This window comes from Heterocephalus glaber, unplaced genomic scaffold (genome assembly GCF_053883595.1).
Source record: "Heterocephalus glaber isolate CG9 unplaced genomic scaffold, H.glaber_assembly_v1.0 deba00001463, whole genome shotgun sequence".
Lineage (NCBI taxonomy): Eukaryota > Metazoa > Chordata > Mammalia > Rodentia > Bathyergidae > Heterocephalus > Heterocephalus glaber.
Window position 1 is genome coordinate 14380689 of NW_028258310.1, and position 22514 is coordinate 14403202.

At 38.1% G+C, this 22514-nt stretch overlaps 2 protein-coding genes across 3 annotated transcripts in view; one reads left to right on the forward strand and one right to left on the reverse strand.

Moving 5' to 3' along the window:
• Positions 1-22514, reverse strand: part of Sh3rf2 (SH3 domain containing ring finger 2) — a 220453-nt gene that overhangs the window by 177776 nt on the left and 20163 nt on the right. The window lies entirely within an intron of this gene.
• Grxcr2 (glutaredoxin and cysteine rich domain containing 2) lies at positions 4108-18032 on the forward strand. Its single transcript, XM_004854343.2, has 3 exons — positions 4108-4529; positions 10083-10310; positions 16919-18032. Exons 1-3 carry the CDS (start codon positions 4194-4196, stop codon positions 17099-17101), a joined length of 747 nt encoding a protein of 248 aa, XP_004854400.1. The 5' UTR covers positions 4108-4193; the 3' UTR covers positions 17102-18032.

Genomic DNA, 22514 nt, shown 5'->3' on the forward strand with positions numbered 1-22514 from the left:
ATTATTCTTGTAAGTCAAAAATTAGACTTGATTGGGTAAATATTGAAGATTTTTTTGGCTTGAATACCTCATAGGTAGGTTTATTCTGACTTGCATTCTGTTTCCACATAAGTGCAAATATGCCCCATCACTATCAGGATTGTTTTGGTTTGAACACTATCTAATTTGAATTCAACCAAAGGGAAAAATGGCAGAGTGCTCAAGATTTAATTTTCTCCAGCCAATTGCATACATTATCTGTTTCTTTAAATGTGAGGTATTTCTAATATCAAAATTAGTGTGTACTCATTTTGGAAAAGGTGAAAAATACAGAAATGTATGGAAAAAGAAGACAAAATTTACTGCCTATCTCCTTTTCAGACAAAGCCACTAACATTTTAGTGTAGTCTTTTTCCTCTGTAATATGGTGATTTCTATATCACAGAACATAAAATTCTGTTACAATTTTTCCTATTTGATTTGTACCAAAAACATTTTTTCATATTATTTAAAAATTTTTATTAATCCTTTAATAACGACTGTCTTTCAGATTGTGGAATTCCTGCCATTTGCTATTTAGGTTGGTTTCAATTTTTTCCTAGTATAAATAATATTATGGAGAATATCTTTATCTAGAAAACTGTTTTTCTCCTTTTAAAATTTCCTTATAAAATTATTGAAATAAAAGCAATGAATTTTTAAAATTTATTTTGCTCCTGATTCTTAAAGTAAGATGAGCTTATCATTGACAAGTAAAATATAATAAAACCAGAAAAGTAAAAAGCATTCCACATTCTCCACCCAGAGGCAGTTGTTATTAGCATTTTGACATGATTTTTTCTGATATAGGCAGTTATTTTCTTTCTGAGTAAGGATCAAGGATATGAACATTTTTAAGGCTTTTGATATTACTGCCAAATTGTTTCCAGTTTATCGATTGATCCTCTTTCTGGAAGTATATGAATTGTGACTAATCTGAAAACACTAACATCTAAAAGTCATCAAGTAAGTATGGTTATTTCAAAACTTACCATAAACTTCATTTTGGCTCCCTAAAAATCTGTGAATATGGGATAGGGTATAAAAAAGTGTTGAATAAATGTTACTTGGAAAACATCTCTGGCTTTTGGTATGGCTGCAGTTCACAGTTTTGAAAGGCTGCCCTTGTTAGTTCATTTTGGAGGGAACTAGACTTAGTTGACAGGTAGTTATGAAAGTGAGCTAACTGGTCCTTCTAGATGAAGTCAAGCTATTGATCATTAATATTTGTTTCCTGGGACAGATAGAGAAAATATTCTTCTAATTAGGGGTTTCCAATCTTTGTCATGTCATGACACATACAGAAAACAATGATATTGTTCTATACTCTGGGGTAATGAATGAGGCTGATATAGTCCTGAGCTCCACCTGGTTGCCCTGAGGACTGAAGAATCAAGATCTTAGACACCTACAATCCATCATGGTACATCTGGGCCAGCTGTGCATTCTAGGGAACCTAGAAGTGTTAGGAAAATAATTACTTTTTTTTTTTGGTACCAGGGATTGAACTTGGGACCTTGTGCTTGTGAGGCAGGCAGCAGAACCACTGAGCTAAATTCCCGGCCCCATCATTACTTTTTAAAAAAATTTGTTTTTCTAGTTTTTTTGTCCCAACCTTTTCCTTATAATCAAAGACTCCAACTGTGACACCTTTCCTTAGTACTGTAGAAAGGTAGATATTTTTCTTAAACTTCTGATCCTACCTCTTCATTATTCTCCACAACATATGCTCAATGTTTTATTTACTAGTTAGCCTCTCTCATCTAAAGTCACTCACTTAACAATAATTTGATGAGTTCCAGTACATACAAAGGCACTTTGCTCAACACTGGAAATAGAGTGATGGTACAGAGACCTTTTGACTCTAATGTGTCACACAAAAATGGGAAGCCATATAGAGGACCCCAGTCTAGAGTCTTGATCTCTTCCAAGGTAAAAAGAAAGACAAGGAGACAAGACTTAACAGAAAGTGGGGAACTGGGTTGGCTGCACTGAGCATGTGGTGAGGACCCCAAGCAACTAGGACTGTCAGTATTTATTTATTACACAAGCATGGGTAAGAACAGGGTAGGGGGACACGTGTGGCATCCAGTGGTATCAGCTGACACAGGCAGGGCTTGTAAAAGGGGGGTAAGGCATTCTTGCAAAAGGAGCAGAACAGACCAAATGTAGGTTGTGGTTAACTAGTAAGCTACTGAAACAATTAAGGGAGGAATAGCTCTAGGAATGGAATGTGATTTGGAGCCATGCAGTCCTTGGCCACAATGCTATCTCACTTAGCAGCCCTACAGCTTCACAGATCAGGATTTAGATCTCTGCAGCAGCCATTGGTGGGGAAGCTTTACTAGCCTGCCTGCCATTCAACATGCACCTGTGAGTCATGTAGGCTTCAGTCTGGCTCTGAGTACACTGTAGCCAATTATGGGGGGAAAATGCCTGCTCCATACTGCAGCCTGCCCCAAGCCTGGCCAGGGGGTTCTGCTACAAAGGGAAAATGAGAAATACTTTAAAGGTTGTAGGTCCATAGCTCCCTGGCATGCTCCCTAAAGCAGTGGGAGGGAACACTTCCCAGAAGCAGTGAGTTTTAAGGTGTGACTTGAAGGAGGAGTAGAATTTTTATTCACTGATCAGGAAACAGAATATTGCATAAATGACAGAAACCTGAGGTTTTGAGAAACTAGACAGTTTGTGGATGTGCCTGGAATGCCAATTCCGGGGAGCACCTGGGAGTGTGACAGAGGACGAGGCTGGAAGGAAAGAAAGATGAGGGTAGGTTATGAGGAATTTTATCTTGTCACATGCCAGAGTTAGAACTTACTATGCAGTGGATCCCTGGAAAAGATCTATAAATTGGGTTTGATACCTCTAGACTTTTTGGGAAACCTTACTTTTGCATTAATGTAAGGAATGTATTTGGGAATGGGTAGGGAAGTCATTAGGAGGCCATTGCAACTTTGAAGACAGGGGTGATGAGGTTTTCTAGGGCCAGAGTGGTGGAGTAGATGAAAGGAGCCAGTGGAGATAGAACACATAGGGATGGCTGTAGGAGAGTGGTCATTTTGGGCAACTAAGCAAGTGGCAAGGACATTAGCAAACACATTAGTGAAGACTCTCCCATTCAAGCTCTTCGGATCCAATCTACCCTTTTAGACCCAAGGTGAGTGCCCTTTTCTTTACCAACCCTCTTTTTCCATCCCTTTCTCCTCAGAGACCACTCCCTACCAGATAGCCATTCTGAGATTCAGCATTGGACACTTTGCTCTCTAAACATAAAGTTATTATTTCATCAATGTTAGGTATTTTTCTAAACTGGATTGTGGGACTGTTCTCAGGACCCACAGCTCATGCATCTCTGATATTCATCCACTTACCATCACAATGTTGGCATTTACTGGGTTTGAGAGGCAGTGGGGACTAATGCTGAGTTTGCAAATGAAATTTTAATAAAAATTACTTATAAAGTTGAGATGTTCTGGTTAATGCAGGGGTAGAAGACTCAGAATCTAAGACATTTGGCCTCCTCCCTTCTAAACAGCAATACCCAAGAAACTCCATCGTATCTAGGGCCCTATGAGACACAATTTGAAAATTTTCAGCTTTGTGGATTGATCATAGTTTTTGGAGTCAGATTTGAGTTAAAGCTTCTATTCTGCTTCTTCCTTAAATGTAAAAAGGGAGAAAGATAAAGAAACAACTCCAAGCCTCACTTTTCTCTTTGTAAAACAGACATAATACATTCTTTGTAGGGTTATTGTGAGGACAAAGTAAGATAATGCATGTAAAAATCTCTGGCAATTATTTATATGCTCAGTAGATTATAGTTGTTGTTGGTAAAAATTGCTAACACATTAAGCCAGCACTTATTGATCTAAACTTCCTTATTCTCGGGTTAAGGAAAATCAGGATTGGAGAAGTTACTGTAAGCTTGAAATTAGGAGGGGAACCAATTTTGTCTTATGTATTGTCCACTCCATAAACCCATGACTACCTACCTTTTCATGAGGGGCTATCAATATTTAATGCATGGGTGTCAGTTGCTGTAAACTGAGCACATCCCAGCACCTACTTTAATTAATCATATGTGGGAGGAGAGAGCATAAAATGCCTTTTTCTCAGAGCCCTAAGTTTCACTGGCTACACAGAAGCCTGGAAACCACAGGGTGAAGTTCCTCCTAATGGAGGACCCTGAAAAGAAGGTGAATCAGAAGAGTGATGGCAAACCCCGGAAAGTACGATTTAAAATCTCCTCTTCCTACAGTGGTCGAGTGCTGAAGCAGGTCTTTGAGGATGGGCAGGAATTAGAGTCACCAAAGGAGGAATACCCTCATAGTTTTCTCCAGGAGGTTCTTGAACCCATGGATGGTGTCTACGGATCTGGGGAATCCCCCAAGTCCCCGCTGTATGCCCCTAGGCTGACTGCTCAGAGGATCAGTGTGTTCAGAGAAGGTAGTGCCTACACATTGGCTGGCAGCCAGCCTCTGTTCAATGATTACAAGGCGAATGACCATAAGGTTGGTATCGTGTGTGGTTATAAGCTTTAAGAGTAGGATTTCCTAAAAATGTTTAGAGAAATACCTAAATGCTTCAGATTTGTTTCTTGCTTATGCTCAGCTACCAGCAAGAGTTATAGGTATACCAAATGGGAAGCTGTTATTAGAATAATATTTCTAGGACAAAAATAACATGCTTGTCGACTGCTCATTAGAAAGTGCAATGAGCATAAATAGTGTTCAAATTCCATCCAGAGTAATATATTGTAATTGGGGCTTTGGCTGTATATTTTCCATGTGTAAATTAAATAGAGGTGCAGTGGTTTTCAGGTTGCCAGAGTGCTCTTTTAGAAAGTTATGCAGCAGTAGGTCATTTTATTCTTGAAAGAGTTGGGTGTTTGAAGGAGACCAATTTTACTCCAGCCAATTACTCAGCTTGTGGTTTATCCATGTCTTGTTTTTTCCTCTATTACCTTCCTACTGCCAGCTTTTAAAAACATTTGCCTGATTATTAATTTTTTTGTATTTGCATTACTTAGTGGTTGGAATGCTGGGAAGAGATAGTGAAAAGCAAATCAACCAGAGGAGATGTTACCTGGGGAAGAAGTTTGAACAATGGTTCAATGGAAGCATGTGTTTTATCTATGAATTTCAGTTATCTTCCCTTGTACCATGGATAATCAAAAGTCCATACGTGATTTTCTCTTAGGCTAGAAGAACCTGGAAAATACTGATTTCTGAAATTCATAGGTGATGTCATGTCTTTGTTTATGCCAGTGGGACCATCAATGCGTTTTTCCTTTTAAAGATTATTTATAATTGTATAATGTATCCAGTTTATTAGTGAATAGAACACCAGGATATGTTCTCATCTTTAATGTGTGAAATTCAGATAATTACTCTAATCATTTTTATTTAGTGTCCTGAGGGAATAGGTAATATATCTATTGCAGACAAATGTATTGGACTTACTGGCATTGGTAAAAATATATTTATAGACATGTCCACAATTACTAAAGATAATATCAGGTTTCTTTTTGATATGAAAGGGAGCTGGAATGAACAACTCCTCATGTTATTGTAATAAACTATGCACTGCAAAATGTCATACATTATCTCCATTTATCTTATTGGGTCTTCACCACAATCTTGTGAAGAAAGGCAAAATGTAGTCATTCTCATTTTGCAAATGAGAAAAACTGAGTGCCAAGTTGATAAAAGATCTGCCCAATATTACAGGATTCTTAGGCAGAGAGTCAGAGTGAGAATCTAGATCTTTCCATTCATCACACTATTTGCTCTCTGACACATTCCTCTTTAAAGAACAAGATCATTCACAATAATAATGATAATAATAACTACCATTTATTGAATACTTACTGTGCTATATGTACTCAGCTATGTATTATACTTGCAGTATTCCTTTCAACCTATATCTTACTGGTATATTTAGAACTTACAAATTCATACTTCATTTAAACCTTATACAAGGCGATGGTAGATAATTTTGGGTTGCTTCATAAGTCATGTGCCAAACTTTGCTTTTATGTAAATGTATAATGTCACATGGATTTACAAAACCAGATAAATGAGTCTTTATGTAGCATGGCACAGTTGTCTAAAATGTGGAATTCAAGAGACCATCTTGAAGATTTGATTCCTGCTTGTTCTCATTATTCTTGTTTTCTTTGTTCCCTGATGAAGTATCAAATCACAATCTTAGCCAGGTTCTGGGATGTGAGGGGTCCTGATGGATTCTTGTAGTTTTGCAAACTGAAAGAGTTTGGTAATGTGATATGAGAAACAAAAAAATGAGACCTTGAATGTCACTATTTTTTAAATAGCAAATCCTATTGTGAAATAATCTCTAGTAAATACCAGCTGTAAGACCACAATGAGCAGCAGCTAAGTGCGGTGATTCAAAGGAATGTGCCTGAACATGATCACCTATATTTGTACACAAATGTTCATGGGAATTCACAATTGCCTAAAAGTGGAAGCTGCCTAAGTGTGCAATGACTGAGGAATGGGTGATCCTAATATAGTACATACATATAATGGAAAGCTTTTGTAAATAGGAAGGGGTAGACAGGTGAAAGAGAGGGAAGGGGAGTGGGAAAAAATAAGAATGAAGATATATAATGTACAAGTACAAATTCCCAATTATGAATATGATCATAATGTATACCTAAAATTTGCCAATAAACTTAATGAATTAAAAAAGAAAGGAAATATTGATACACTGCAACATGGATAAATCTTGAAAATATTAAGCAAGCAAAATCAAGCAAGTCACAAAAAAAACCCACTCTATGATTCCTTTTACATGATGTTCCTAGAGTAGTCAAATGCATAGAGACATAAAGTAGAATGGTGGTTGTCAGTGCTGGGGGAGAAAGAACTATTGTTTATTGGATTGAAAGTTTCAGTTTGAGAAGAAGAAAACATTCTGGAAATAACAGATGGTGGTGATGGCTGCATAATAATTTGAATGTACTTAATGCCACTGAACGTTACACTTAGAAATGATTGAAATGGTACATTTTATGTTATATATATTTCACTATAATCATCATCATAATAAAGCAAGGGCTGTGATGTCAGTCAAACTTGGCCTTGCTCTACCCAGCTCTACCTACTCACTGTGTGTACCTGGACAAATGTTTTAACTTTGCTGAGCTTCAGTATTCTTGTCCATGATATGAAGGTAATAGAAGTACCTCTTATGAGTTACTTATAGTGACTAAAAAAAGATAATAAACAATACCCACTTAGCATTGTGTCTGGCAACTTGTATGTGCTCAGTAACTATTATCTACCATTGTAATACTGAGCAGACTCTTATCAAGGAAATGTTGACTCTTTTTAAAAATCATATGTGTTAAGTAGAGAAAGTAGTTTTAAGTAATCAGAATATTTTAAGGCATTAAAATGGACTGAAATTTATAGTTTACAAATAGAAGAGGAAAGGAAGGGAGGTAACATTTACTGAACACTCATGTTATACATATTATGTAATTTTATCTTTGCTATATGTCTATATTTTGTAGAAAGAGTTCTAAAACAGAAGTTATAGTGGTTAACAATTTGCATAATCTTACACAGTGTCAACATTTGAATAAAATTTAGACCAGATCTGTCTCTAAATCCCATTAAGTTTCTAGTACCCAATAAAGGATCTATGCATTTGAAAATACAGCAATGGGAAAGTTTAACAGACTGAATAACAATCCCTAGGCAAGTTGCCACTGACACAGGAGTATTTACAAATGCTCAATCATCACAGTTTACCACTGTGGGCACAATGGAAGGGACTGAAAAATTCCTGGCTCCATCCTGGTCCTCTATAATGCAAGAATGGATGTTCCTCGTGGGTAATTGGATGTAACCAGATACTGTGGCCTTTAATTACACCCAGAGAGTTTTGTAACACATAAGGAAGAATTTGGTTGCCAAGATGGGTAAAACTTAAACAAACCATCAGGGTGATTTGGGACCCTCTCTCTTTGAAGTACATTAAAAAATATTGATTATCCTGGGTGCCTCAGATATTGGCAGCTTAGAGACAGGGGGTTGGAGCATGGGGTCTTAGATTCTCTTGGCAAATTGAGAGTTTTGCCCTCAAAAAAGAAAAGAAAAGAAAGGAAAAGAAAAGAAAAATTGCTGTGGACATGAGAAAGCTCAAGGTAACTGAATCTCTTTGGCTATTAGTGGAAGTAGAAATGAAACCTTCCAAAAGTACCACCATCCTATCTTCTGGTGTTTAGAAACTGATAGTCCAGAGTGTGAAATAGGAATCCAGTGTGCATAAAATAATAGGAAAAGTAAACTGCTACATGATCCGTTGAGGAGAGGGAGAGAAAACAGGGCCAGATAGGAAGCTTATGGCTTAAGAAATAGTCGCTGAAAACTTCATGACTATTTCAAGGAAGGGAACCTGAATATTGAAGTCTTGCTCAAGTCAGGTTTGACTGATACATGAAGGCTTTTAATACAAGACTGCTTAACTGTAGGATCTACATAGATTTGGTTTATGCAGTTCTATACATAAGGTGAAATATTTCATGCTGAGGTATTTAGTTGTATAGCATGAATGTGCATGTAGTACTGAAGAACAGTTTTTAATAATAACAACTGTCACAATGCACACCTTTGCATTATCTCCAGCTTTTCCCAAACCTGTTTTATATGTTTTTCTCAGCACCTCCCACCCCTCCAGAAGTTGATATCATTAGCCTCAGGGATTAGAATAAGAATATTTAATAAAGGGACATTCCTTAATCAGCACAGAAGCTAGTGGAGGGTTGGGCAGGGTCCTGGAAATTGAGATCCTGCCCATTGACTCTTATCCACTGGGTTCTGGAATGTTAGAGACTCCCTGAAGGGAATCTAGGTAACAGGAGGGCACTTAAGAATCTCAGGACAGTTCCTGTTTACCACCAGTGTGGAAACACGTCTATATTTTAATAACTAGCTTTTCTGTAGCAGTGCTTACCAGCTACATGTCAGCTCATTCGCAGATGAGCAACCTGGTATTCTGAGAGGTTACACAACTCTCCCGTATCACACCACAGGTGGACAGTAGAATTGGTATCCAAAGCTGTTTCTCTCCATACTCTCCTCATTCTGGGTAGAAATATGTATTCTTGAACAAGTAATTCCAAAATATTTAGTTCTGCAGGCTGCAACAGATAAGGATTGAACCCAGTGTCTTGTGTATGTGAGGCAAGTGCTTACCACTGAGCTACACCCCAGTCCCTGGATTTTGTACTGCATTGCAATATTGCTGAAATTTGTTCCCAAGCAAAAAAACTAGCTAACACAAGATAAATCCATACAAGGAAACATGAGCTATTAATAACTATGTTTTAGGATGTATTTATTGACATAAAATATTTTTCTATTATATAGATTACAACAGAGTATGTGCATTGATCCTATATTTGGGGAAGAGTACAGTATAGGTGTTAAGAATATGGGCTTTAGTATGAATTGGGTTTGAATCCCAGGTGTAGTACCTGACTAACTTCATCACCTCAGTGAGGTACTTAACCCTACTAAGACTCAGTCTTGTCATCTGTACAATGCAGAAATCATAGCATCTACTTCATAGGGACATTTCAGGGGGGCAGGGAGGCAATGCTGGTAAAATTCTTAGCACGATGTCTGACACAAAAATAGTACTCCATGAATGGTGTCTGCCAATAGTATGTATGCATAGAAAAAATGGAAGAGATGTTTGTATAAAATAAAGTGTTTGCATTTATCGAGCACTCATTGTGCCTAGCCCTGCACTGAGGCTGTGGTATGTGGAATGTGGTATGCGGAGGCTCTAGACCTTTCCCTGTAGGATCTTACACTGAGTAGTTGAGATTTGATTGTTAGCATGAATGAAAAGCAGAAAGCTGGTTTTCATGGCTTTCAGAAAGAATAAATAAACCATGGGATGATGGGATGAGAAGCACTGGCTGGTAGCAACCCCTTCTCGTCTATTTCCTGGAATGTGGACAGGTCCTATAACCCTGTCTGTGGTGACTGGTGATGAAGGTTTCATGCTCATTCTCCATTCTCTAGCCCCCACCTATTATAGATTTTGGAAAGATAATCATCTACACAAATAACCTGAAAATCATTCGAACCCCGATGGAGAAGAGGGACTTCATGAGGAAAATTCTCCAGAAGGAAGGGGAAACTGAAGAAGAGTGTCTGATGAGCAAGGAAGAAAGCTATGGAGACAGAGACCAGAATGACAGGCCTTTGGAGGAGCCAGAAGACACATTTCCCCATAATCAGTACACACAGGTGAGTCTGGGTGCCAGCCTGCCTGAGTGGGGAAGGCTCTGCAACTATGTTCTCCAAATTATTTTGGTTGTGAACTACTTAAGTAAAAACTTTTGAGTAAGATACTTAAGGTGTTTGAATACTAAAGATGTAAAGGAATTTTAATGTCTATTATATTTTACTGGTACATCATTAGCAATAGCTGTTTAAGTATATATTTCAAGTATTCATGACCTTTATTGTTTTGGTTGGGTACTTTCTTTCTTTGACTGTAAAATGTGGCTTATGAACAGCTAGAGCTAGAGATGGAAAAAAAATCAGTTCTGTCTTGTCCTTATTGGTTCACTCATGCTTCTATTATTGGTGTTATCCTCACTCCACAACCTCCTTGAAGACATTTTTGAAGCCACATGCCTATTTTGCAGATTATTTAGTTAAAAATAAGCAATATTATTCACAGGTGCATGTGTCTAGGCACGAGTAAACTGCAGTGTGCTGCAATATACTGAAAGTGAACAAATGATCTGGATGCTACTATCGGCAACACTGAATGTGTACTCCAAGGTCCCGTGACTGACTGACTGAGTGAACGTGTTAGTGTTAACTAGTTCATTAAAAATTGGTATAAAAATTTCTTTAATAACATTAGTAGAGCTAAATTTCTTGCCTATTTTTATTTTTTATTATTTATTTATTTATTTTTCTTGCCTATTTTTAGATAAAATAAATATAAATAGCTATAAAGTTTTCTCCCTATAGTCCATGCCACCTTGGAAACCATTGCTTAGTCAGGTTCAAACAAAGGACAAGGGAAAAGAGGGCTGGTAGTTGTTCATTCACAGTGGGATCTGGGGGTGGGGAGGCAATTCTGGTGAATTTAGGCTAAGGGTAAAAGCTTGGGTAGTAGGAGAAATGAATTTGCTTTCTCTTAGATTCAATCTACTGGGATTTGAAGCATACTATGGGACTCAGTCTCGTCATTTGTGGGTTGGTATGGAAAAATTGGCTAGGGGCTTTCTGGACCTTGAGTGATATCCCTACTCTGGGAAGGTTATGAGGTTATGGCTGGGCGTTGACTGATGGCATTAGGCCAAAATACCAAAGACTCCCTATAAGCTCATTTCTCTTACTTTGTAAATCTACCTACCTCTCCACAACCTCTCTAGAATCCACTTTCTTCTCTTGTCTTTGCTTCTCACCCTACCTATACCACAGCACAAGACACCTGGGCTCCAGCCAAAGATGATATACTTAAGTTTTGTTCACATCTGTTCATGTTTCTTTCCAACTTGATATTATTCTTAATAAAATGGTTTTGACATGAAAGTCTGATTCCATCACCCCTTCTTTTTTTTTTCTTAAATTCTTTTATTGGTACATTGTAGGTATACAACAAAATTACATTTCTCATTGGGAATTGTACCTTTACATAATGCATCTTGGTTCTTATTTTTCCCCCATTCCTAGCCCTCCCTTTACACCCTCCACCCTTCCCTATTTACAAAGACTTTATTTCCATTTTTTCCATTTCTCATCATTTTTCCTTTCCCTTCTTTCCTTTCCCCTGCTCCTCCCACTACTCCTACCCCTTTGGACCTTTTCTTCCTATTTAACATTATCGATTATTCATTCTAATCATTGGTACAATATAATGACATTCATCATTGGAAATGTGCATCTTTACATAGTCTCTTTTGGGTCTTATTTTTCACCCTTGCCCAGCCCTCCCTTCAACCCCTTCATTCCTCCCTATTTATAAAGATTTTGTTGCTATTTTTCCATTTTCTCATATTAATCCCATTCCCTTCTATCCTTTTCCATCACCCCTTCTTATACCACTCACTCCTCAAAGCTTTTAATGTCTTCTTTTTTATTGGACATTTCTTTGTCACTGAATGAAACACCTGACACATACAACTTAAAGGAGGAGAGGCTTATTTATATTTATAAAAGATGTAATCCATGGCCATTTGGCTACAAGTCAGGAATATTATGGCAGAAGGGTATAACAGATCAAAGCTGCTTAGTTCATGGTGGTCAGGAAACAGAGCAGGTGAACAGTGCCAGAGAAGAAGGGACCAAGGACCTATACTGGAGCAGACAAGGTCACACCTGTATAACCCACCTAGACACACCCAGAAGTGTACTTTACTAATCTCCTAGGCCACTCCCAAGCTAATCAAGTTGACAAGTAAGCTTAATTGCCACAGGATAAAACCAGAAGTCCTAATTTCTTCTAGAAAGCTCTGCTGGCCTCTCCAGCCTTGTCTCTTGTACATCTCTCCTCCTGTTCTCTGCCCCAGACACACTGTGCATCTTTCAGTCCCTCGTATTTTTTGTTTTTGCTTTTTCCTATGCAAATCCCCTCTGCCTGGAAGTGTTCCTAGGTTCTCTGCCAGATTCTTTTGCTTTCTGCACCAGATGTCAAGTGGGTGCCTAAACTCCTCAGAAGGGTCTTCCTTGGCTTCTATGAGGATAAAATCTTCTGGGCTGGGCCAGTCAGGGGACTCTGCCCCTCTCCTCACAGTTGTTATCTTTCATTTGTGTGGTTATTTGGTTAATGATTGATCTTCCCTGCTAGAATTTGGTCTCTGTCAGGGCAGGGGCCATGTTTGTATTGGATGCAACACTGTAGTTCTAGTACCAAGAAAAACAGAGTTCAGCATATAATAGATGCTCAGTAAATATTAGTTAAATGTTTGTGGGAAGAATATTAGTATTTGAGACCAAGGTACCAGCTGGTACGAAGTACTCTGCTATTGTTTTCTATTGCCTTCTATGCAGAATTATTAAGAACCTAGTATAACAGCAGGCAGATGAACATTGTGATCTGAAGCATTATTTTCCTTCCTTAAAATTCTTTAATTGCATCACTTCTCCTACCGTATTGTAACCTGTAGGAGCACACATTTTCCGAAGAGGGCCAAAAATGGTAAAATGCAAGTCACACTGCAGACCTGAATGAAGAAGCAACAGCAAGCCTGATAGGACAATTACTTTTAAATTCAATTGGAGGGATCTGTGTTTTTAGCTGTAGTGCTGTAAACTAGGACAGAGCTGCTCAGGAGAAGGCTTCCAAGAAAGGTTATACTTCACTTGTCTGTCCTTTAAACTCTGTTTTAAATTGCTATTTGTTTGTCTGATCCCTCATGCAATAAATGCCCAGACAAGTTTTATTCCAAAAGAGAGGGTCAAAGAAAATCAAGGAGCCCCTCTGACAGAGAGATTCTTTGTTCTGTTCTACAGAATCCAGACACAGCAAGAGCCTGATGAAAGAGCAGGGCAAGGCTGAAAGCCAGGACATGCTTGAACCTCTACATCAACTACAAAGAAATGGAGAAGAATAATTGAATTGGGCCACAGTAAAATGTGCATGGGGAAAAATATCTGGCTTTGAACTCAGTGGATTTGAGGCTATAAATCATCTGTCCTTTGTTATGCTTTATGTGATCTCACCTTTCAGATAATAATAATAATAATGATGATGATGATAATAACAACAATAGCTAGTGCTCTCTTCGGCAGCACATATACTAAAACAATAGCTGCCATGTATTAAGGGTTCACAATAGCTAGGTATCATAACCAGTGCATTTCATGCAATAGTCCATTTTATTCTCACAAGGGCCCTGTGAAGCAGGTATTACTAATTTTCTCAGTCTGTGGCTGGGGAAACTGAGGCTCAGAGAAGTTCAGTAACTTGCTAGAAGTTTACACCTCCATTTGTTTACCAGACTCAAGATCATATCTACAGCTTTACAGTCTCCAGATGGGCTACATAAGCTTTTGAATCTGTGATGAATGCTAACATCCCTCTTTGGTTATGGGGCCAGTAAGAGGTAGTTTGGGTTGTCTGGGTTCTAGAACCTAAGCTTTGCTGTGTGGCTATATTCTATATCCTTCCACTAAATATTTCCTGAGAAAAATTTTAGAAAACACCGAGAAGGGAAGAAAGAGGCTTATATTTTTTATGCCTTGTACAGAAGGGGTCTCTTTGAATACTTGTTCAATTAATGAAATGATTAATGAGAGCATGTTGAGGGTAAGTGATTTGAGAAAATGTGGACAAGAATGGAAACTCCAGTGAAATCTCTAATAATATACCCTAGAACTATGTGACATTAGATGCCATTTGACTGAAAATTTGTTTTTGTTCTCTATAATAAGGCTCATCAGGTTACTTCACAATATCTGACCTGGCATTCTTTGCAAATGAATTTTTGGCTTACATGTATAGCCTTATAGTAGTGTTTATTGTACTTTCTTGGACAATATTGATTTATATCATTAATATCTCACTGGAATCAAACACAAAACATAAAACATACTGGATTTGGCAGAAAAATGGATCATGGCAATTTGCTTTAAGAATATTTTGGCAAATACATTTATTTTGAATACTTTAAGAAAAGAAATTTCTCCATTGTTAATGTGTTAAATATGGCAACAATCAATAAAATATTAACAAATGAGTACACAGACATAATATGAATTTCTTGCCAATTGAGTGATCACTTCTATTCCCTAATTCTAGTGTAAATGAAACGCAATACCTTCCTAAGCATTTTGCAACATGATGGAGCCATTTTTGAAACTCATGCCTCCCTTTTCAGACATTTTTTTTCATTCTTAGGTTATAAATCAAAGGTGTGTTAGCTGGGTGGAGCTATCCAATTGACACCAGATGAATTTTTTTTTTTTTTTTTTTTTTACTTTTTAAAGTTATTTGTATTTGTTACCTCTTAAAACAGATGACCTGGGCACTCCAGCCCCACTCACAAGCCTTGTTTCAAATTATTCTTCAATTAGCATTGCAGTATTCCTAAGAAGTTCAGTTTATTCCTCTAAACAATACTTTTCTTTGGAAAACAAGCCCTGTGGAGTTTTTGCCATCAAGTTGTTTCAGCTTAACTTACTTATTTCTAGAAGCCTAGTACTTGCTCCTAGAGTTTAAGAACAAAGATGGTTTTCTGCACATCCTTGTGAACAACAAATATTGTGGCAGGCACTGTGTTAGATGTTCAGGAAGCAGTGGTGAAAAGGTCCTAGCCAGGGAGCACTCTGTCTAGCCAGCAGGAGAGTTTGATAGAGTAGAGAGGAGATGGGCATGCTGGGTGGGGCTCCTGGTGCAGAGGCCTGGCTTCCTGGAGGCGGAGCTGCTCAGCTAACATCTGGGAAGTAGTAGGAGTTGGCTGGGCTGGGGGTAGGGAAGTGTCTCTGGAGACCAAGTACAGAGAAGCCCAAAGACAAGAGCTTAATGAAGACAGTGATGAAAACTTAAATCAGCTAAGGAGACTCAGTTTCATCCTAAGGTTTTACGTACAGGACAAGTGTTCATTGAGAGGTTTCCTGAATACTTTCCATTACTGTAGAGCACTTAATGATACTGGTATCCGTGGGCAGAAGATCCCACAACAGGCTGCATTCAAGGTCAGAGTAGGTGGGCATCTGGCCTAGGACTGTGGGTGGAGGATGGAGAGAAAAGGATGGACTTGAGAAGATGTTTAGAAGATGAAATGCACAGGGCTTGGTACTGCACTCACCTGGTATTGATCTGGTGTCAACCTTATTTCTTGGGAGACTCATGGTTTATAAGGAGTGTGAAACTGGCAGTTTCATTGAGATGCCTTCAGCAAAAAGAAGACAATAGGCAAGGGGCATTTTCTAGAGAGTGAGAGTCAAGGACTAGAGACTTATTGGCAAGGCTTAAAATGGAACTGAATTCTATGAGGAACATGTGATAAGCCAGAGAACACTGCATTTACATATATTTTCTCCAATTTAATATCCCAGCTACTCAGAAGTGTAAGTATTATCATTTCCATTTCACAAGTAGAGATGCAGATGAGGAGAGGCTAAGGGGATTGTCCAAATTGTGCAACCTACCTCAGACATCAGCTGCAGTCCCAGTCCATTGGCTCCAGAGCACAGAGCTCTTGATCACTGGGCTTTACACAGTTCTCAAAGAGAATAAAATATTTCATATTTCAGAGCTAGGTTTTGAAGGGTAATTCATTCATTCATTCATTCATCCATTATGTACATTAGGAGCATGAATTAGGAGCATGAATGCTGGTGCTCAGTCTCCTGAGATCATAATCTATCTCCTCATCTTCCATACTGTGTGTGTAGCATTAGCAATTAGCTTCTCAGTACCTCATTTACCTATGTGTAACACAGGGGTGATAGCACTCATACCATCTCACCGGGAAACTGAGGATTAGATGAATTGATATCTGGAAGCTCTTTGAACAACCTGGCACCTACCAAGGATGCTACAAGTGTTCACTAATAGTATTTGGCAATGAGGAAGATAAAATCTTTGCCCTAATGGAACTTACAGACATAACATGTCAAATGGTAACAAGGGCAATGAAGAATGTGAAGTTTCAGAATGCTAGATGTGCCAGTAGAGGATGCTATCTTACCGATGTTTATCAGAGAAATCCTCTCTGATAAAGTAACTGTGATTATTTTGTGTCCCAGCCAATTTCCTCACTGGCATTTGGGGGAAGCATTTTTCTCTAATTTTGTCCTACACTTTGCACTGACCCAGTGCTATATTGATCTACACATGAACAATGGACTTGAGCTGCTGCTCTGACTAAACCCTGACCTGTCTTTTGCAGGATGGGGAGCTTCCTGAAGACAACTGTTTCCACTGCCGAGGGTCTGGCAGTGCCACCTGCTCTCTGTGCCACGGCAGCAAGTTCTCCATGTTGGCCAACAGATTTAAGGAGTCCTACCGGGCCCTGAGGTGCCCTGCCTGCAATGAGAATGGCCTGCAGCCTTGTCAGATTTGCAATCAATAGCTGTGGCTTGTGCATGTCCACTTTTATTGCACCCTTCCTCATGTTATTTCTAATAAACTGCTCCCTCCTCCTCCCTCTCTCAGCAAGGAAGCCAATGCAACTGGAATCACTTTCACCACTAGCAAAACTCAATTATTTGATGACATTTCACAAGGCTGGTGACATCTCCACGTGGGTCTAAGTAGCAGGGGGATTTCTGAATTAGTCTGCTTTGAGACTGGTTCTAAAATGATCTTTCCAGGAATGTGTGCATATATCTTGTTTGACATAGCTCAGTTTTCTCCTTGTGCCAGTGAACAAATAAATGTACACTTCAGGCAGCAGGTTGAAGTCATTTTCTGGTTGGGAGTTATTTTGCAAAATTATACAATGAGAAAGGAATAAAAAGGCAGATTTCTGATGAACCGAATTCCTGTTGCTTATAATGTATCTGAAATTGTCATTGGTCAAATTGAATTTTTAATTGAGCAGAAGAGGGAAGGGAGAGGTAATGCTGAATACTGTGGCAGGCCACAGCAAGCAAAACAGTATGTTCATTCTGGAGAGAGGCAAGCCGAGGAGGCTCTTCCTTCTAAAGTCTCTTCTGGGTGCTGTGCTTGGCTAATAGCCATGCAGGCAGTGAGCAGTACCACTTCTTAGGTCAAGATGAGATAAGACAATTTTGCATGCCTCTAACAGTTGAGGTTATAAGCCAAGTCAAAGCTACTTATGATAAATTTGGTGCTCAAGTATGTATGTGTGATAGGACTTCTTCCAGCCCCTGAATGATTACCAAATAAACAAATCAGTTTTAAGTATGAGAATCTAGTTACGATCTCTTTATAAAGGACTGCAGATATTTTATAGGTATCTATTGGAAACCTCTAAGAGAAAAACTAACCAATGCTGATTTTTGGCAGTTATATTTCTACTGTTCATAGATGCACTTAGTAAGGATGATTCTTTCTCTTAAAGTTGGTTAGGAAATTTTAAAAAACACGTTTGTTAATGAACTTTTGTGTCTCTAACACCCACTCCCATATCCCTTGAGAATAATACTGCAAATCTGTTATCTCCTATAGCCCTCCAGAATAACACTGTAAAATCTGTTTTCTATTGAGACATTGCTTTTCTGGGATAATGATTTTGATTTCATAACTTAGTAATTTTTAAAGATTTGTTTATTATTCTCTAATACTCAGCTGCTAAAATAATTCAGGAATGGAATGCTTTGGGGTGATATAAATTCTTTGAATAAAAAAGCTGAACATATTTTCCAAAGCCACAATGATTTTGCCTGCCCCATCTCACTCTTGTTTACCAGCTTCCTATGCTTTGGCACATAATGATCTCCTGCCTGCATTTCCGTTTCTTGTAGCTATGGACTCTTCTGCCTTTCCACAGAAAGGAGTGATGTCAAGAGATCTTTATGTATTTGCAGAATTTTAAAAATTAATTTTATTGGTACATTTTAGGTACACAATATAAGGACATTCACCATTGGAAATTGGCACCTTTACATAATCTCTCTTGGTTCTTATTTTTCCCCCTTCCCCTGCCCTTCCTTCAACCCCTCCATCCCTCCCTATTTACAAAGACTTTGTTTCCAGTTTTTCATTTTCTCATATTAATTCCATTCCCTTCTTTCCTTTCCCCTATTCCTCCCACTTTCCATTCCCCTTTGCTCCTTTTCGTCCTATTTCACATTATCTATTGTACCTTTTAGTCCTTATTTACACATTCAGTTTCTCACACTAGAGAAACTTTGGTATTTACACGTGTGTCCTATTTATTTCACTAAAGAGTATGGATGGCCTCAATGTACATCCATTTAGCTATAAATATCTCTAATTTCTCATTTTTTATGGCTGAGTAGTACTCCATTTTATAAAAAAACACATTTTCTTTATCCAGTCTGCAGTTAATGGGCAATTGGGCTGCTTCCAAGTTTTAGCTATTACAAATTGTGCTGCTATGAAAATGGGTACACATATATCACTGTGGTATGATACTTTTAATTCTTTGGAGAAGATACCCAGCAGGGGAATAGCTGGATCAAATGGGACTTCCCATTCCAGATACCTTCTTTGAGGTATCTCCATACTAATTTCCATAGTGGTTGCACCAGTCTACACTACCACCAGCAGTGGAGCAGGGTTCCTCTTTCCCCACAGCCCTGCCAGCATTTGTTATTGGTTGATTTCATGATAGCAGCCACTCTTTCTGGGGTGAGGTGGAATCTCAGCATTGTTTTCATTTGCATCTCTTGAATGACCAGTGATGTTGAACATTTTTTCACATGTTTATTTGCTATTTCTACTTCTTTGTCTGAGAAATGTCTGTTCATTTCAGACACCCACTTTTGGATTGGGTCTTTAAATTTGGAAGGTATGACTTTTTAAAGTTCTTTATGGATTCTAGATAGTAGACCTTTGTCTGAGGAAGAGCAGGTGAAAATTTTTTCCCACATTGTGGGTTGTCTCTTCACACTGTTGGTTGTTTCTCTTGCTGTGCAGAAGCTTTTTAATAAGAAGAGATCCCACTTGTTGATTGTTTATGCTACTTCATGGGCAACTGAGGTTTTGTTCATAAAATCTTTTCCTACACCAATGTCTTCAAGAGTTCTACCTAACCTCAGTTCCAGCTGGTTCAGCATTTCTGTTTTCGTATTTAGATCTTTAATCCATTTTCATTTTAGTTTAGTGCATAGAGAGAGATATAGGTCTAGTTTTAATCTTTGGCAAGTTGAAACCCAACTTTTTCAGCACCATTTATTTAAGAGGCTATCTTTCCAGTGAGGGTGTTTGGCCCCTTTGTCAAAGATGAGGTGGCTGAGTGTATTTCGGGTTGTTTCTGCATCTTCTAATCTGTTCCACTGGTCCTCAGGTCTGTTTCTTTGCCAGTATCATGCTGTTCTTATCACAGTAGCCTTGTAGTATAGTTTCAATTTGGGGGTTGTGATACCCCCTGCCATGTCTCTGTTGCCTAGAATTGCTTTTGGTATTCTAGGTTTCTTCTTGTTCCAAATGAAGTTTTGGATTGTTTTCTCAAGGTCTGTGAAGTATGCTGCTGGGATTTCAATTGAGATTGCATTGAATCTTTATAGCAGTTTTGGAAGTATGGCCATTTTCACTATGTTGATTCTTCCTACCCAGGAGCAGGGGATGTCTGTCCATTTTCTGATATCATCTTCAATCTCTCTTTTCAGAGTGCTATAGTTTTCAGAGAAGAGGTCTTTGATTTCTTTTGTTAGGTTGATTCCTAGGTATTTCAGTGTTTTGGATGCTACTGTGAAAGGAATTGTTTGCCCTATTTCTCTCTCAGTGAGTCTGTTGTTCGTGTACAGAAAAGCTATTGATTTTTGTGTGTTGACCTTGTATCTAGCTACTTTACTGAATTTGGTTATTAAGTCTAGAAGACTTTTGGTGGAGTTCTTGGGGTCTTCTATATAGAGTATCATGTCATCTGTGAATAATAACAATTTGACTTCTTCATTTCTTATCTTTATTCCTTTTATTTCTTTCTCTTGTCTAATTTCTGTGGCTAATGTTTCCAAAAGTATGTTGAATGGACTGGTGATAGTGGACATCCTTGTCTTGTTCTTGATTTTAGTGTGAAGGATTTCAGTTTTTTTTTTTTTTTTTTTTTTTTTTTGGTACTAGGGATCGAACTTGGGTCCTTGCACTTGTGAGGCAGGCACTGGAACCACTGAGCTAAATCCCTGGCCCGGATATCAGTTTTTGACCATTTAGTATGATATTGGCTGTTGGCTTTTCATAGATGGCTTTTATCAGATTGAGGTAGAGATCGTCTATTCCAATTTTTTGTAGGGTTTTTATCATAAGTGTGTGTTGGATTTTGTCAAATCCTTTTTCTGTATCTATTGAGATGATCATATAGTTTTTGTCCTTGGCTCTATTGATATGGTGTATTACATTTATTGATTTGTGTATGTTGAACCATCTCTGCATCCCTGGGATGAATCCCACTTTCCTGAGCAAGTGTATGATCTTCTTGATGATCTTCTGCATTCTATTTGCCAGTACCTTATTAAGGATTTTTGCATCTATGTTCATTAGTGAGTTTGGCCTATAGTTCTGTTTTTCACTTGGTTCTTTCTCTGCTTTGGGGATCAAGCTGATGCTTGCTTCCAGGAGTGAATTTGGGAATATTGCTTCCCTTTCAATTTCATTGAAGAGTTTAAACAGTAGTGGCAGTAGTTCCTCTCTAAATATCTTGTGAAATTCAGCAGTGAAGCCATCAGGACCTAGTCTTTTCTTATTTGGTAAGTTTTTAATTAAGTTTTCCATTTCATTGATTGATTTTGGGGTGTTTAGAATTTTTAGGTCTTCTTTGTTCAACTTTGGTAATATGTTATCTAGGAATCTAGAAACCTGTCCATTTCTTCTGTGTTTTCCATCTTATTGGCATATAGGTTCTGGAAGTAGGTATTGATGATCCTCTGGATTTCTGCTGGGTCTTTTGTAATTTCACCCTTTTCATTATTAATTGCATGGGTTTCGGCCTTTTCTTTGCTTTTTCTGATAAGGTTGGCTAAGGGTTTGTCAATTTTGTTTATTCTTTCGAAGAAACAACTCTTGGATTCATTGATTTTTTGTATAGTTGTCTTAGTCTCCATGGCTTTGATTTCTGCTCTGATCTTTATAATTTCCTCCCTTGTATGAGCTTTGGGTTTGTCCTACTCTTCTTTTTCTAGAAGCTTGAGGTTCAGCATCAGGTTGTTTAATTGAGCTCGCTCTGTTTTCCTAATGTGAGTATTCACTGCTATGAATTTCCCTTGTAAGACTTCTTTCATTGTGTCCCATAGATTCTGATATGTTGTATTGGCATCGTCATTTAATTGAAGGAACTGTCTGATTTCTTCTTTAATTTCCTCTGTGACCCATTGGTCATTCAGAAGTGTGTTGTTCAATTTCCATTGTGTTTATGAAGCTTTTGCAGTTTCTTTTGCTATTGATCTCCAATTTCATTCCACTATGGTCTGATAATATACTGGGGATAACTTCAATTCCTTTGCTCTTACTTAAACATGTTCTTTGAGAGAGTATGTGGTTTATTTTGGAGCATGACCTGTGTGTAGCTGAAAAGAATGTGTATTCTGATTTTTTGGAATGGAACACTCTGTAAAGATCTGTTAAATTCATTTTTTCAGGAGTTGATTGAGTTCTAGTATTTTATTCTTTTCTTTTTGTCTAGTTGATCTCTTTGTTTGTGACAGTGGGGTATTGAGGTCTCCCATTACTATTGTATTAGTGCTTATATGATTTTTTCATGTCCATTAGTATTTGTTGTATATAGTTGGGCACACTAGTGTTGGGTGCATATATATTGATGATTGTTATCTCTTCCTCTTGGATTGTTCCTTTTACAAGGATGTAGTGTCCTTCTTTGTCTCTCTTAATCAGTGTTGGTT

Excerpts from the sequence above, each read along its gene's own strand:
- Grxcr2 (XM_004854343.2), top strand. The coding sequence starts at position 4,194 with ATGGAGGACCCTGAAAAGAAGGTGAATCAGAAGAGTGATGGCAAACCC. Across the intron at positions 4,530-10,082 it reads ACAAGGCGAATGACCATAAG|CCCCCACCTATTATAGATTT; the intron begins GTTGGTATCGTG and ends TCCATTCTCTAG. Across the intron at positions 10,311-16,918 it reads CCCATAATCAGTACACACAG|GATGGGGAGCTTCCTGAAGA; the intron begins GTGAGTCTGGGT and ends TGTCTTTTGCAG.